General features: G+C 51.6%; 1 protein-coding gene and 1 long non-coding RNA gene across 4 annotated transcripts in view; one reads left to right on the top strand and one right to left on the bottom strand.

Annotated features, from left to right (window-relative positions):
• ZDHHC7 (zinc finger DHHC-type palmitoyltransferase 7) overlaps positions 1-5015 on the top strand; it is a 30622-nt gene extending 25607 nt beyond the window's left edge. Inside the window, exons 4-8 of one of the 2 annotated variants that reach the window (XM_032611888.1) lie at positions 100-224; positions 992-1088; positions 1525-1606; positions 2293-2423; positions 3044-5015. In XM_032611888.1, the coding sequence (XP_032467779.1) occupies positions 100-224; positions 992-1088; positions 1525-1606; positions 2293-2423; positions 3044-3220 (612 nt within the window). In that variant the 3' untranslated portion in view covers positions 3221-5015. Of the gene's footprint in view, positions 1-99; positions 271-352; positions 669-991; positions 1089-1524; positions 1607-2292; positions 2424-3043 lie in introns of those variants that run through there. The other variant, XM_032611889.1, reaches the window with a different exon arrangement.
• LOC116743470 overlaps positions 1-16980 on the bottom strand; it is a 41226-nt gene that overhangs the window by 11004 nt on the left and 13242 nt on the right. For both annotated transcript variants that reach the window (XR_004346783.1, XR_004346784.1), the window contains exon 3: positions 12288-12414. This is a non-coding gene — a long non-coding RNA (uncharacterized LOC116743470). The remainder of the gene's footprint in view (positions 1-12287; positions 12415-16980) is intronic.

The raw sequence follows: 16980 nt of genomic DNA, 5'->3' as shown, positions 1-16980 counted from the left end.
ATGATAAATTCTATCATGGTACATAACACCCAAGACTAATTCCTAAATTCACTGATGTTTCCTTCCGCCCAGCTAAAATACATTGTTATTAAACCACAGGGGGCAGTGCCCAAAGGGAATGCTACTAAAGAGTACATGGAGAGTTTGCAGCTGAAGCCTGGAGAAGTGATCTACAAGTGCCCCAAGTGCTGCTGTATCAAGCCCGAGCGCGCCCACCACTGCAGGTATGGCGGCCCTCCCCCAGGGGAACCCGAGTGCCCAGCACTGCAGGGACCCCTTCCCCAGGGCGACCAGAGCGCCCATTACTGAAGGGACACCTTTGCCAGGGCAACCAGAGCACCCAGCACTGCAGGGACCCCTTCCCCAGGGCGACCAGAGCGCCCAGCACTGCAGGGACCCCTCCTCCAGGGGAACCCGAGCACCCAGCACTGCAGGGACCCCTTATCTGCGGCAGCCAGTGCACCCACCGGTGCTGGGACCCCTGCCCCGGGGAAGCCCGTGTGCCCACGACTGGAGGGGCCCCTTCCCCGGCACAGGCAGAGCCCACGCTGAAGGATTTCTTCCCCAGGGCAGTCTGTTCACCCACACCCACCCTTACAGGGAGCCCTTCCCCAGTAGCCATAGCCCCACCACTGCTGTAACCCCTTACTTGGGGCTGATCCCCTGACTACTCTAGGCACCGCTTCCCCAGGGCACGTTGAGTGCCCCATCTGCAGACACCCTTCATAGTGCAGTCCAAGTGCCCACCACTGGAGGGAGCCCTTCCCCGGTGCAGCCAGAGAACCCGGTGCTGCTGGGACCCCTTCCCCAGGCGGTGCGAACACCCACCACTGGATGGAACCCTTTGCAGGTGCAGCCTGAGCCCCAGCCCCTGCAGGGACCCCTTCCACAGGGCAGGAGGCCCCCTGGGTGGCTTCTTCCCAGTACTGTCTTCATTGGGCGGTGTTTCCTCCGAGCGTGGAATAGTGAAAATCTAACTGCTCCTTTTCAGTATTTGCAAAAGATGTATTCGGAAAATGGATCATCACTGCCCCTGGGTGAACAATTGTGTCGGAGAAAAGAATCAGAGATTTTTCGTGCTCTTCACTGTGAGTAAAGATACTCATGGAGTGAGTGACTTGTACTAAGTTCTTTATCTGGAATCTTACCTGGAGCGAGTAAGTTTATTCTGACGTCAGCGCTGCAGCCTCTTCTCTGGGACTCAAATTATACCTGTGCTGTCACTGGTAGGAAGTAGTCCACCAGATGAGTGTACGTTGCTTGTGTTATTCTGGGTGTTTTACTGCGATTAATTCTCTCCCAGATACCTTGAACCCCAGTTGTTAATAGGCTCTTGCTGAAGTGGTAGAACGTATTTCCCCACGTGGATTTCTGTGCTTGGTCCAGTGTGTCCTGGCGAGGCGGATGTCAGCTGCTGCTGTTCCTCCTTCCCTCACCCACTTTCACTGACCCGTGAGGTCAGGAGCAAACGTACGGCTCAGCGGCCTTCCGTCCTCGCATGGGCTAACGGGTGTCTCCCCACAGATGTACATCGCGCTGGCGTCCGTGCACGCGCTCGTGCTCTGCGGGCTGCAGTTCGTCGCCTGCGTCCGAGGGCAGTGGACTGGTAAGCGCAGGCGCAGGACCCCCGCACGTGCACGCTGTGGGGGGAGAGGGGAGGCAGAGGAAGAAGGGATCCTCCAGTTTCGAAGGAAGTCGTCTCGGTTATTTTAGGAGTTAATTGAGCTTTTTAAGCAAAGAGTGTGGGACAGCTCTCACACTGCCATTTGCTGTAATGAAGCCACGTACGTGCACTTGGTCCTCCTTAGCTGAGAGTTCCTGCAGGTGCTTGAGACTGGGTGAGCGTGCGTGTTGTTCCCAGCAGGCCTGTGTGCGCTCTGGCTGGTTGAGCGTGCGTGGCTGAGTACGAGCCGCCCCGCGAGTGTAGCCAGGCAGGCGCGAGCTGGGCGGCCCTGGCCTTGGGTGTGCGCCCCGAGTGAGGCCTGCTCACAGGTGTAGGCACACGCGACTCTCATCTTTTCTGGCTTTTGCTGTGTCTTAGTACGCAGCGCTGTACACGAACCGTCTCAGTAGAGACCCGGGGTAATACAGAACCTTCCGCATCTGCCGACCAGGAAGTGGTGGTGTGGGTTCTTGCCTGGCAGGGCTGCCTCCCGCCCCTGGTGGACAGCGGGTGTGCCTGTTTGCGAAACGAGCTCCTTCCTCCGTGGACGCCGGCCTGAGGGCGGCACAGAGCCGGGGCCGCTCGCCGCGCTCCGATGTCCGGCCACAGCCACCTCTTCTCGTTCACAGAATGCAGTGGTTTCTCACCTCCAGTCACTGTGATCCTGCTGGTCTTCCTGTGCCTTGAGGGTCTGCTGTTTTTCACTTTCACCGCAGTGATGTTCGGCACCCAGATCCACTCCATATGCAATGATGAAACGGTATGCTCCTCGTCTGCTGTGTCTGCTGCGGCCTTGGTGCGGGCACGAGCCGGCGGGCAGCACTGCTGTGCACAGCGGGGCCCGCGTGTTACCCGGGAGGTGGACGGGGCAGCCCCGAGGGGCCGCGACAGCATCACTGCACGCGCCCCCCTCGCTGCGTGCAGCTCGGGTTTCGAGCGTTACCTGTGACGTGAGAGTCAGCAGAGCCAGGCAGGGCGAGCCGGCACACTCCGTTTCTAGGAGGCCCCGCCCCCTGGCAGCTGCAGGGAGCTGGTCGCCTTCGTGTCTTTGAACTGAAGGCCCAGAGCAGGTGCTTCATCAATATTTGTAGTAATATAGTATGTGGAAAAAAGACAGTCCCTGGCCCGGAGGGCTGGCTCCCCCTTTGCCTCTGGGGCTGCCTGGGCTGTCCACCCCGCTGGTGGCTGCAGCCTGGCTGTGCTCGGGGGCCGCGGGGCTGGTGCCAGGAGAGCCCCCGCTGCTGACCCCGACGCCTCGTTCCCACGTGCGGAGGGACGTGTGCGTCTGGTGGTGCTTCCCTGTTGTCACCGCTCGCCTGACCCGTACCTCCTGAGGGTTCTCCTGGCGCTGCCGCCCACTTGCTTTTCTTTCTCCCCCAGGAGATTGAGAGGCTGAAGAGTGAGAAGCCGACGTGGGAGCGGAGGCTGCGGTGGGAAGGGATGAAGTCTGTCTTTGGGGGCCCCCCCTCGCTGCTCTGGATGAACCCCTTCGTCGGCTTCCGATTCAGGCGACTGCAGACGAGACCTAGGAAAGGGGGCCCCGAGTTCTCGGTGTGAGGCTCTCTCATCGTGCTGGGACTTGTTCACGGACTTTATCTATTTGGGGTCGGAAAGGGTATCAGCAGCTCATCTGTGGCCAGTAGGGCAAGTGGAGAGCAGTTGCTTGCAGCAAGCAGAGTTTATACGTTTACGGTCACAGATGGCGGAGTTCCCACACTAACTGGGTGGCGCTCTGATCCGTGTCACCGTCCAGTAACAAAGGGACGTGGCCGCACGGAGAAGCCAAATGTCGTCATCTTCCTGCACAGTTAGGAGTTCTGTTAACGTACTTGGCATTTTCTAAGAAGTTTCGTGGGTTGTTACACGGGTTATTAAAATCCTGTGTGCTGAGCTGCTTTTCTCACTCATGAAGATAAACGAGCCAAGCCAGTGACCAGGAATTCTGCGGCTGGTGGCTTCGGGGAGCTCCCGCTGGCCCCGTGATTCCCGAGGGTCCGCCTCGGTCCAGGAGGGGCCTGGATGCAGGAGCCGCAGGCGCTGCACGGAGCAGCAGGGCTGCAGGTTCGCTCCCCGCCCGGGGCTGGTGGGCCCTGACCCTGTGGGCAAGTCCACGTGTGTCTGTGTGTGTGCGTGCACGTGTGTTTTAAAGTGGGCCGTGTTCAGGCAACATAACACGTTATGGGCGTGTGCCACAGACAAGCTATTTTTTAGAAACCGACGTTTCAGGGAAGAGGGGAGAGCTGCGCGGGGTCCCCCCTCCCGTGGGGTTTACTATGAATGTATTGCATATTGGAGAGTATCTCAATCCAAAGAACAATCATTCCTGTGTGGTCTTCTGTTGCCCTCCTGTTTTAATTTTTTTTACAAAAATCTTGCGTGCGTGAGAGGGCTTTGGCACTGACCTGTCTGGTTCTGGCCAAATGAGCAGCGTGTAAACGGCCCCTCCGTGAGAGGAGAGGAGCATCTGTGGCAGCCTGGCACCTGCAGCCTGATGCTCGCGCAGATGGCCTGCAGGGGGCGCACGCGGCCCCGACGAGGTGAGGGGGCCGCGAGGCAGGAGCCCTTGGGCCCCGTGGGCCTCGCTTGCAGACTCTTCAGGATGGCGACAGCTTGTTTGATTTTTCAGTTTTTACCTTTTTGGGGCATCATTTTGTTTCTTTACCCACGTCACAAGCGATAAAATAGGACCCTTGGTGCAGAGCTTAAAATTATGCCAGAAAGCAAACAGCTCCCCTCCCTGGGGACTCGCCTTAAACTTGCCTGGTTTGTTGGTGTTTCGCGGGACTGAGGAGGAAGCCATCTCTGACAAGGTCTGGGGGGTGGGGGGGTGTTCCCTGAGCCCACGTCCCACGCTGAGAAGAGTGGGCGTCTCCCTCCTGGTGTCCATGCCTCTCTGCTCATCTGTGAGCTGTTTTGCTTTCGTTTGCATTAACCCGTCCCCTGTCCTGATCAGGGTTTCTACCACTGCTGGCGCAGAACCACAAAGGGCCTATTGGACAACAGTCTAGCTGAGTAAGCGAGCTGTGGGACGGGTGTGAAATGGACTCAGTCACTGCAGGACGTGGGCTGTGACGGGGGGCGCCGAGTCGCAGCCGGAGGACTAACAGAACAGGAGACTGATGGGTTTCCCGACACTGTTCTGCAGTATCTGTCGTCTGGGTTGGACGTGTGTATTGGGCTTCAATGTGAGGCTTTTCATATGTATATCCTGGTTATCAATAAAAACAATTATCAAAGTGGTTGAATCCTGTGAGACTTGGCAAATATGTGCAAATCAAGTATACTTGACTTTTCAACCTCTTCTTTCAATGTAACTTTTTTAAGAAATAAAGCCACCAGTTGACATTCTCCAGCCGTTTGTTCAGTGGCGCGGTTCTTGGTGGGTCGTCGGCGTGTTTCCGTGCTCGGCTCTGACACCGGCACCCGGGCCGCTGCGGTCCCCCCTGCTGCTTCCAGAGCCCCATCCTCGCCGGGGACAAGTGAGCCGCTCTCCCAAAGGTCGCCGTCTCCACATTTAACATTTTACTTCCAGTCGACGCAACTGATCTCACTCAGCTTTGTCCTAAACATCCCTTCATTTTTTTAGTGCACTTGGAAATAAAAATTGTAAAGACCACGCTCTTCCATCCAGCATCGCAGGTGCCCACAACTTCATTCAACAGTGTGTCTAGTACTTGCACTCAAGGGAGGGACCCAGAGAGGCGAGGCGAGGCGAGGCGAGGCGAGGGTGGCCGCCACGTAGGGAGGCACTGGCCGGCCCTGCAGACCCGTCCCCGAGCACGCCGCTGCGCCAGCAGCCACCCTCAGGCTTGTGTTTGTGGCTCTGCAGAATTGTGCCGCGTTTGTGTGTTCTTCCTGCTGGAATGTTTCATAGGCTCATCTCAGATGACCCAACTAGGAAGGTGGCTGAATCCTGTCTTCCGTTAGATTTGGGTTTGGCAGCTTAAGCAGAGAGAAGTATCCTGAAGGGGAGACGGCCTGGGAAAAGCCCGGGAACAGTGGGCGGGGTGCCCGTAAAATCCTTGTTGATCCCAAAGTAGCATTCTGGAGCCTTCAGTGACAGGCCAGCTGCCCACAGTGTTGCCTGAGGATCCAGTATGAAACCGGATCGCTCCCTGCACAGGACACAGGGAAGTTACGGCCAACTGCAGGTGTGCGGCTGGGTCAGCGAGCACTCCCCGAGCCGGGTGCTGATCTTTACGGGAAGGAATGGCTCTGCCCCAGGACTGATGGCAGGCGTGGAAATTACGGGGTCTCTGTGCACTTTGGAGACCCCACTGCAGCCTCCCAGCTTTGCCGCCGAGAGGGTCCGGGAACTTCCGGTTCCTGTCTCAGACGACCTTTTTTTTTTTTTTTTTTTTTTTTTTTTTAACTCAGGAAGCCTTCACTATCTTCTTTCTAGTCCTTGGTTCCTCAAAGTCTACAGTCCTCTGCCTTGATGCCTTGTGCTAATGCCTGGTGGACTCTTTCCACCTTAGACACGTGCTCCTCGGTTCTGACAAAAGTGCTGTGTTCCAGGGGCTTCCCTGGTGGTGCAGTGGTTAAGAATCCGCCTGCCAATGCGGGGGACACAGGTTCGAGCCCTGGTCCGGGAAGATCCCACATGCTGCAGAGCAACTAAGCCCGTGCACCACAACTACTGAGCCTGAGCTCTAGAGACCGCGAGCCACAACTACTGAGCCCGCGTGCCTAGAGCCTGTGCTCCGCAACAAGAGAAGCCATCACAATGAGAAGCCCGCGCACCGCAAAGAAAAGTAGCCCCTGCTCGCCGCAACTAGAGAAAGCCCGCGCACAGCAACGAAGACCCAACAGCCAATAATAAATAAAGTTAAAAAAAAAAAAAAAAGACTGCCGTGTTCTGTCTTTGGGAGTTTCACCCTCTCCAGTTTCTTATTTTTCTGACTTTTACACATTGGGCTGCCTAGACTCTCCTCTGATTTCCTCTCATTGTCTCCTCTGTTTTCTGGAAAATATACCTAACTTTGTCTTCTATCTCTTCTATTGGATATTTTATTCAGGCTGTGATAGTTTTAATTTCCAAGAGTTTTTTTTTAAAAGACTGCTTTTTTAAGAGCAGTTTTAGGTGCACCGTATAATTGAGAGGAAGGTAGAGTTCCCACATACCCGCTGTCCCCACACACGCACAGCCTCCCCGCGCTGTCAGCGTCTCCGCCAGATGGTGCACTTGTCACTGATGAAGTCATGAACCTACACTGACACGTCACCAGCACCCAGAGTCCACAGTTACATCAGGTTCACTCTTGGTGGTGTACATTCCATGGGTTTGGACAAGTGTCTGATGCTGTGTATCCACCATTATGGCAGCACTCCGAGTATTTTCAATGCCCTAGAAATCTTCTGTGCTCTGCCTACCTATCCCTCCACTCCCTTGCCCACACTGGCAACCACTGATCTTTTTACTGTCTTCATAGTTTTGCCTTTTTCCACAATCTCATAGAGTTGGAACCATAAAGTAGCCTTTTCAGATTGGCTTCTTTCACACAGTAATATGCCTTTAAGGTTCCTCCGTGTCTTCATGGCTTGACAGGGCGTTTCTCTTTAGTGCTGAATAGTATTCCGCTCTCTGGCTGTGCCACAGTTTATCCATTCGTCCACCTAAGGGCATCGTGCTTGCCTCCAAGTTTTGGCAATGAGGAGTAAAGCTGCCATAAACATCCATGCACAGGTTGTATGGACACTGTTTTCAACCCCTGTGTGCTATGCTAGGAGTTTCAGGCCTCTTGTTTAAGTCTGACCCACTTGGAGTTGATGTGTTTTATATGCGGTGTAAGGTAAGTGTCCAGTCTCTGTGGTATAAGATATGTGGACGTCCAGTTTTCTAAAAATCACTTGCTGAAGAGACTGTCCTTCCCCCGCCATGTAACATTGGCACCCTTGTTGAAGACCAGTTGACCGTACACACGTGGTTTTATTTCTGGGCTCTGTATTCTGTTCCATTGGTCTATATGTTTGTCTTCATGCCAGTACCATACTGTTTTGATTACAACAGCTTTGTGATATATTTTGAATCTAGAAAGTGTGAGGCCTCTAGCTTTGTTCTTTCTCAAGAGTGATTTGGCTCTTTGTGATCTTTTGTGGTTCCATATGAATTTTAGAGTTTTCTCTATTTCTGTAAAAAATACTGTTGGGATTTTGATAGGGATTGTGCTGAATCTGTAGATATATTTGGGTAGTATGGACATTTTCACAATATTAAGTCTTCCAGTCCAGAAACATGGATGTCTTTCCATTTGTTTGTTTCTTTAATTGCTTTGATCAGCGTTCTGTAGTTTTCAGTATACAAGTCTTATACCTCCTTAGTTAAGTTTATTCCTAAGTATTTTATTCTTTTTGGTGCCATTGTAAATAGGATTGTTTTCCTAACTTCCTTCAGGTAGTTTGTGGTTAGGGTATAGAAATGCAACTGATTTTTGCATGCTGATTTTGTATTCTGCAACTTTACTGAATTTATTAGTTTTTTGGTGGCATCTTTAGAGTTTGCAACATTATGTTGTCTGCCAACAGGGACAATTTTATTTCTTCCTTTCCAATTTGAATGCCTTTTACTTCTTTTTCTTGCCTAACTGCTCTGGCTAGGACTTCCAGTACTATGTTAAATAGAAGAGGTGAGAGCGGGCATCCTTGCCTTGTTTCTGGTTTAGAGGAAAAGCTTTCAGTTTTTCACTATTGAGTATGATATTAATTGTGGGCTTTTTATATATAGCCTTTATTATGTTGAGTTACTTGCCTTCTATTCCTAGCTTGTTGAGAGTTTTTATCATGAAAGGGGGTTGAATTTTGTCAAATGCTTTTTTTTTTTTTTGCTTCTATAGAGGCGATCATATCTTTTATCTTTTATTCGGTTAATATGGTGTATCACATTAATTGATTTTTGTTTGTTGAAACATCCTTGCATTCCAAAGATAAATCCCACTTGGTCATGGCATACGATTCTTTTAATGTGCTGTTGGATTCAGTTTGTTGGTGTTTTATGGAGGATTTTTGCATCCATGTTCATCAGGGATATTGGCCTGTAGTTTTTTCTTGTGGTGTCGTTGGCTTTGGTATCAGGGTAATGCTGGCCTCATAAAATCACTTTGGAAGTGTTTCCACCTTTTCAGTTTTTTGAAAGAGTTTGAGAAGGAATGGCATTAATTCTTCCTTAAATGTTTGGTGGACTTTACCAGTGAAGCCATCTATTCCTGGACTTTACTTTGTTGGGAGATTTTTCATCACTGACTCAATCTCTGTATTAGTTATAGATCTGTGTAGACTTAATAAAACTAGAGATGAAAAACTAGACATTATAACCGACGCCAGAGGAAGAAGAATGGTCACAAGAGACCACTACAAACAATTACGGGCCGGCAAACTGGATAACCCAGAAGAAGAGGATCAATTCCTACAATCAGAAACCTACCAAGACTAAACCACGAAGAAACAGCACACCGCTTGAAAACGCCAGCCGGGGTGAGTGCTGTGGTGGGTCTGGTAGAGAGTTAATGGTCGGCATCACTGCTCTGGGGGTTGCAAATGCAAGCATTAGTGGCACACACTTTGTATTGAGGAATTTTGGGGGAGGTACTTGAGACCTCAAATTGATAAAGAAGCAATGTTCAAACCAAATGACACGTTTGGGGTTTAATTATGCTTCTTCTTTTATTGCGTCTCCTCGTTCTCACTGTCGTCCTTGAGGACATCGTGTGGAACGAGTCAAGAAGGGAGAAATGAAGGCTCCTACCCAGCCCCAGACCAAGGGTGACGAGCTGCTCCAGCCCACGTGGACCTCCCAGAGCTTTAAAGATGGCGCCACAGGAACGGTGGCCTGGTTGCAGGTCACATGGTCACCACACGTTTTCCAAGTAACACAAACACAGCAACTCCGGGTAAGACTAAAGAGCTGCAGGAATCAGCGATGACGTCATTTAATTCCAACTCATGAAATTTGGTGTTGCCACCATTATGCCGTCTCCCTTCCTGTGGCGTCAGCCCATCGTTCCTAAAAATATCTGGCCCATTTTTTGGTCATCTCCTCTCTCCACCCAGGTGGGCAAGAGACACTGGGCTCTATGGTTGTGATTTCTTTTCCAGTGCTGGAACATCCCAAAGAAGCATGACTTTGCAGGCTGACTGGAGATGAGCTGGGAGCAAGCACTTACATTTACTCGGGTCCCTAAAGCCCCCAGGTTCTTCTCAAGAGTCGTTTACACACGAGAACCCACAGAAGTGAACGCCCTGCAAGGCCGCCTTCTCGTGAGGACATCACCGTGTTGTCCAAATACATCCAACATTTTACACACTGACACTTTCATAGACACACAAATTCCCTGCATCCGGGTAACCTTTAGATTCCGATTCAGCAGGTCCTGGGTGTGGCCTGAGACTCTGCATTTCTAACCAACTCCTGGTGGTGCTGTTGCTGCTGGTCCGTGGCCCACACTTTGAGTAGCGAAGTCTAGATGTCAGCCAACATGGGAAGCGTTAATTACCCTATGGTAGCTGCGCAGTCAAAGTATTAACCATTTGGCAACGTTGAAACGTATTTCGCTTGTGTGAGCGAAGAGGACAACCCTCGGTTACACTATGTCAGGACGACGTGCACGGGCACACAGGCACGTCTGTATAAAGTCGAAACAGGAGGGGAACAGAGAGCAAGGAGAGCATTTGGATTTGCTGAGGTGACGAGCCTTTCAGAAAATCTCAATTTTTAAGTCCTCATAGGTTTGTAGAATAAACAGTGTTTTTGAGTACGTGACCCAGAAAGAAGGCCACTGAGTCGAGCCGCTTGCCGTCTACTTTAGAAGGGTGTTTAGAGCCGCCTCATTCTGAGGACTGCCTGTGGCTTAACGAGACAAGCCTGGACGGTGACACGGCTCATACAGGCCGAAGGAAAAGGCAAGAAAAGGCCGATTATTTAAGCAGGAAACGCGTCGGTCAGTTGGGGGGGGGGCCCTTCGGCGGTGTCACGTGGCAGGGGAGAGTAGCAGTCCTGCAGAGCTAGCATCCTGGCTGCTGCTGGAGTTTGGTGAGACCTGCGGCAGCGCAGGGCGGTCCTTGCTGACCTGCCACCCTGCAGTGACCCTGGCTGCTTCCCAGCCACCCCGAGGAAGGGGTCACCCAGCTCTGAAGCCACTTCCCCTAAGTGGCAGGTCTGTCTTAAGGTCCGGAAACATCATCAAATCAGCGCGGAGGTGGCCGGGGCCCACTTTGAAGCGGACATGGTCCTTTGGGTACACAAGCTCTGGCTCATTCGAGACACGGTGTTCTCCTGAGTCCACAGGCGCACCAGCCCTGAAATCCTCTCCCGAGCAGGTGCCCGGCATGGGACGGCCAAGCTCGACGTGCCATCTAGCCACAGGTCGACAGGCCCGTGGGCACCAGGAAGCTGAGGCTCACAGGCAGCAACCAGCCCTCTGACAAACCAGCACCGTCCCCAGGCTGGTAGAACTTGCTTGAGTTCCAAGAAGAGCTCCAAGTGCAAGGTTAAAGAATAGTAATGATCGCCAGGATGCAGTTTTGACATTTCCGGTTTCCAAAATGCCTTCCTATACACGATCTGATTGCATTTTCCCTACGACCTTCAGGCAGGTAACAGTATACCCATTTTATAGACCAAAACAACTGAGTTTCTTCAAGGTTACAGGATGTGCCCAGGTTGTCACAGGTAGGGAGAAAGGAGGGATTCCCCACGGGTGTTTTGTCTAAAATAAAAGCACTTTTTTCTAACCTAGATCCTTCTCTGTTTTTATTTTATTTTATTTTTACTTTTATTTATTTATTTTTTGGCGGTACTTGGGCCTCTCACTGTTGTGGCCTCTCCCGTTGTGGAGCACAGGCTCCAGACGCGCAGGCTCAGCGGCCATGGCTCACGGGCCCAGTCACTCCGCGGCATGTGGGATCTTCCCGGACCGGGGCACGAACCCGTGTCCCCTGCATTGGCAGGCGGACTCTCAACCACCGTGCCATCAGGGAAGCCCTGTTTTTATTTTTTAAAGTAAAAACAGTAAAAAAATAATAATAACTTCTTGAATAAACAGAGGAGTCGAGAACAATAAAACCTTCACCGAGGTTTTTTCGATAATATTTTCAGTTCAGGGTTTGAACCGCAAAGTATATGCCAGATGAACCTCACCCGTGTCTGCAGGCTGATTCGCGCCTCCCTCAGACTTGAGCAATGGCTGTCGATTTCCCGGAGCTGCGCCCACCCCCGTGCCGGAAGCTCTGTGTTGTGCTCAGCATGTGTGCAGGTGCCAGGCCCAACCGGGCACTTGTGGGCTTCCTCGGATATTCAGACTCTGCTTTCTGAGTGTCTGGGATGTGTGTCCCACAGCATCACATTCCCTGGCTCGGGATATAAACTCGCTTGACCTTTTCCCCATGAGCTTTAATGCAAATCCAGGGGCGACGGAGATGGGTTAATGACGGGGACGTGCCCACCACGGTCTCCATCACCACCTGGAAGAGGAGAGAGGGAAGGGACCCAGGCGACGACAGGGAGAGGCTGCTCAGGGACCCACGGGTGGCGCACAATGAGTGCTTTATGTTGGACATTACTAACGCTATTTAGTAACGATGACAATATTATTAATGATAATAATGAGAAGCTGGCTGCCTTCCAACTCACCTGGTCATCCAGAAGCAGCTCACAGAACTCCAGGAAGACCCACTTCTGCTGCTTCATGTACTCACGTCACCGATGGTGGCCACACCTTGGTGGCCAGGTCCCAGGTGGCACGGGGCTGGGGACGATGCTGGAAGGAGAGGAGAAAGGGGTTAGTCTCAGCCTGGCATCTGCCTAATGTCCACCAGAGGGCGCCATGGGATAGCAAATGCATGGGCACTGCACACTGCTCAGGCCACAGAAAAATTCCTACAACATTGGCGCATCCAGCCAGTCCACAAATATTTACTGAACACCTACTGTGTGCTGGCGAGGCCTCTGCCCTCAGTAAACACAAATATAAGAAATTAAATGTATAATTATATGCTGTGATTCGTGCTATAAAAGAACAGCAGCAGGGAGAGGGAGCATTAGCGAGAGTATCACAGAGAAGAATCAGGGAGGGTCCCTGGGGGAGGGAAGGACTGTGCAAAGGCCCTGGGGCAGGGAAAGGCTTGGCAGTGAACTCAGAATTGGAGCTGGTTAAAATCAGAGAACACTGGGGTTGGAAGAGCTGGTGAAGCTCACGTGTCAGCCTACCGGGCTCAGAGAAGATGCTGAGGGGTTAACACGTGTGCACAGACACAAAGGTCATCGGCTGGGTGGGGCAGGGGCTCATCTGAAGCAGATTTCTCAAAGATGGGCTGACCATCTCCCCCAAAGCCCAGGAGCAAAGCAAACGGACTTCTCAAGATCAGGAATTTCAAAGACATTTCCCTCTTGGGTGGATTGTTAGGGAGGGGTCCTTGGTGGGAGCAGGGGTTGCATCTGCTGTGGAAAGCCACCCCAATGGGATGCAGGGGTGCGGGTTTAAGTGGCCAGGGAGGGGGGTCTGCACATGGCCTTTCTCTGGCCTCGGCCTGGGTGACACCTTGCCATCTGGGCACCAGGGGACGGTTGCTCACCGGTGGCCTTGCAGGCTCGCTGGCAGACACAGGGCTCTGCTCAGCGCCCCAGAAATCTCGGTGACCAGGTGGCCTCCGTGAGGGTTACTCTGAGGGCAGGTCTGGTTTTCAGCCTAAGTGGCTGTGAGATACCATTGAAAGAGCCAGACGGGCTACAATGTCCATCCCTGCCACCTCCCAGCTGTGTGACCTGGGGCAAGCACCTTCACCTCTCTGGGCCTCAGTTTGCTCATCTTTAAAACAATGCAACAACAGTTCCTGCCTTGTGAAGCCTTTGGGAGGATTAGAAAGAAGGAACCATACAGGGCTGACCGGGACGGTTGGTACACAGTAGGCACTCCAGAAACGGTAGCAACTATGACAGGCTGGTCCGATGAAGGGCTTTGCAGCCAGACCCGACGTGCAGCGGGCAGTCGGACTACTGGTCCATCTTGTTTGCCCTTTCTTGGTTTTTTTGGATTAACATGGAGTCCTCAGTTAAGATGATCTTGTAGGGTTGGGTTTTTTTAACCAAATAAAACCGTAACCAACTAAACAAAACCAAGCCCATTTATAACAAAGTCCCACCAGAGCAAACATTTGCAATCTCCCCAGAAAGCATTTTATCCGTGGCAGGGAGGCCTGGGGCATTTTAAGAGGCTGCAGCTCGTGTCTTTGAAAACCACCAGCGTCTTCAGTTTGTCTGGGACTCTCCCCACCGGGGGTACTTTTCCATCTGCCCTCCTGTTTCCCAGCAAAGCCCGAGGCCTGTGGGCAGCCATCAAGGCACTCTGGACCAAGGGTGGATGCTCTTGGGCAGCGGCCACAGACTGGTGGCCGTGACCTGGAACCGGCCCCCATGGGTGGGTCAAAGACCCACAGTCAGTTGCTCCCATCTGTAAAACAGGAGGCTTCACCTAGAAATGCAGATTCATGGCTGCCTGGGCCCCATTCTTCCCTGGTCAGCAGCCTGGGGCCCGGGGCGGCCGTCCTTACATGCACAGTCATCGGGACAACGTTTGAATTCTTTTAAAAGAACTTATGGGGGCAAAATTCACATAACATAAAACTGACCATTTTAAGGCATAACGCTCCCAGACTTCAGATAATACTACAAAGCTACAGTAATAAAAGCAGCATGGTATTGGCACAAAAACAGACATATGGATCAATGGTACAGAACACAGAGCCCAGAAATAAACCCACACACCTATGGTCAATTAATCTTTGACAAAGGAGGCAAGAATATACAATGGGAAAACGACAGTCTCTTCAGCAAGTGGTGCTGGAAAAGCGGGACAGCTGCACGTAAATCAATGAAGCTGGAACACACCCTCACACCACACACAAAAATACACTCAAAATGGCTTAAAGACCTAAATGTAAGAGAGGACAACCATAAAACTCCTAGAACAGCATAGAGGCAAGACATTCTCTGACATAAATCATACCACTGTTCTCTTAGGTCAGTCCCCCAAGGCAACAGAAGTAAAAGCAAAAAATAAACAAATGGGACTTAAACAAACTTACAAGCTTTTGCACAGCAAAGGAAACCATAAACAAAATGAAGAGAGAACCTATAGAATGGGAGAAAATGTTTGCAAATGATGCGACCAACAAGGGCTTACTTTCCAAAATATACAAACAGCTCATACAACTCAACAACAAAAAAACAACCCAACTGAAAATGGGCAGAAGACCTAAATAGACATTTCTGCAAAGAAGACATACAGGTGACCAACAGGCACATGAAAAGACGCTCAACATCGCTAATCATTAGAGAAATGCAAATCAAAACTACAATGAGGTACCACCTCACACCCGTCAGAATGGCCATCATTAAAAAGTCTACAAATAATAAATGCTGGAGAGGGTGTGGAGAAAAGGGAACCCTCCTGTACTGTTACTGGGAAAGTAAACTGGTACAGTCACAATGGAAAACCATATGGAGGTTCCTTAAAAACTAAAAATAGAGCTACCATATGATCCAGCAATCCCACTCCTGGGCATATGTCCAGACAAAACTGTAATTCAAAAAGATACATGCACCCCTATGTTCACAGCAGCACTGTTCACAATAGCCAAGACGTGGAAACCACCGAAATGTCCATCGACAGAGAATGGATAAAGAAGATGTGGTACATATACACAATGGAATATTACTCAGCCATAAAAAAACAATGAAATAATGCCATTTGCAGCAACATGGATGCAACTAGAGATTATCATACTAAGTGAGGTAAGTCAGAAAGAGAAAGACAAATACCATATGATATCACTTATATGCGGAATCTAAAATATGACACAAGTGAACACATCTCTGAAACACAAGCAGACTCTCAGACATAGAGAACAGACTTGTGGTTGCCAAGGGGGAGGGGACCGTGGGAGCTTGGGGTGAGCAGCTATGTCTTTGCACAGAGGATGGGTAAACAATAAGGTCCTACTGTAGAGCACAGGCAACTCTATTCAATATCCTGTGATAGACCAGAATGGAAAAGAATATATATGTACAACTGAGTCCCTTTGCTGTGCAGCAGAAATTACCACAGCACTGTAACTCAACTACACTTCAGTAAAAAAAAAGAAAAACAACTGACCATTTTAAAGTAGACAATTCAGTGGCATTTGGTACCTTCACAGTGTTGTGTGACCACTACCTCTGTTTAGTTCCAAGGCATTTCCATCATCCCCTGAAAAACCCCAGACCCAACATCACTGACTCCCGCTTCCGCAGCCCCCAGCGACCATTCACGTACTCTGTCTCTATGCATTGGCCTGCTCTGGACACTGCCTGTGGACGGACTCACACGCTGCGCCTGGCTTCCTTCACCCAGCGTGTCTTCGAGGCTCACGCGTGGCGGAGCGGGTCACGGCTGAGTAACACCCCATCACGTGCTTGTATACATATAACAAGCATCCACCTCAATGCCACGCGGCAACCCCGTGTTGGAGGGGGCCTTCACCCCAGCCGTGCTCGCCTGCTCTGGGCCTGTCCCCTCTCCCCCCGGCCCTGCTGGCTTTCTGCAGCCCCGTGGGCTCCTCAGATGAGCAGCAAACGTCCTCCCAGGAGCAGGGTCTCAGGTGGGTGAGAGACTTCCAGTCCGTGTCCTGGGCGTCCCGTACGTGTGCTCACACACACACGTGCACACGTATGTAGCATAAAGGCCCCATCCTGCAAGTTTGGCACTTTGCTTTTCACTTAACCATGTATCTTGGAGGTCGTTCCAAACCAGAGGGAGCGCCACCTCCTCTCGTTCTTGGTTGCACGCTACTCCACCACACGGCTCTCCCATACCTAACGGGGTGCGGGCCCTTGGCTCTGACCCTCACGTGGGGACAGCCCTGCCAGCACTCCCTCACCCAGCCTGGCCACGCCCTGGCCCCGTGCAGCCTGGAAAGGGAGGTCTGAGACAACCTCGCCACTTTCCTGGCCTCAAATCTCCCAGGGCCAACACTCGATGTGCCCTCGTTTTCCCAACACCTGACTTGGCATTCGTACTCTGTAGACACGGTATAGATGCTTGTTAATCACACAGATGGAAAAATGAACGACTACTTTTCACACACTGTTTAAGGCCTGGCTCAGTCACCACCTCCTCCAGGGAGCCTTCCCTGGTCACCCCAGGCTGGGTTAGCCCCCCCTTTAAGCCCACAGGCCCCGTACTCTCATCAAAGCAATTACGCCCACTGGGTGAGACTGTCAGCGACCACCCCGGCAGCTACTATTCCTCGGGTATCACCAGGAGTTGGCGGGACGCCCGGCACGGAGT

Source organism: Phocoena sinus, chromosome 19 (genome assembly GCF_008692025.1).
Source record: "Phocoena sinus isolate mPhoSin1 chromosome 19, mPhoSin1.pri, whole genome shotgun sequence".
NCBI lineage: Eukaryota > Metazoa > Chordata > Mammalia > Artiodactyla > Phocoenidae > Phocoena > Phocoena sinus.
The sequence above is the reverse complement of the archived record's forward strand: the minus strand, read 5'-3'. Positions and strand labels throughout refer to the sequence as shown.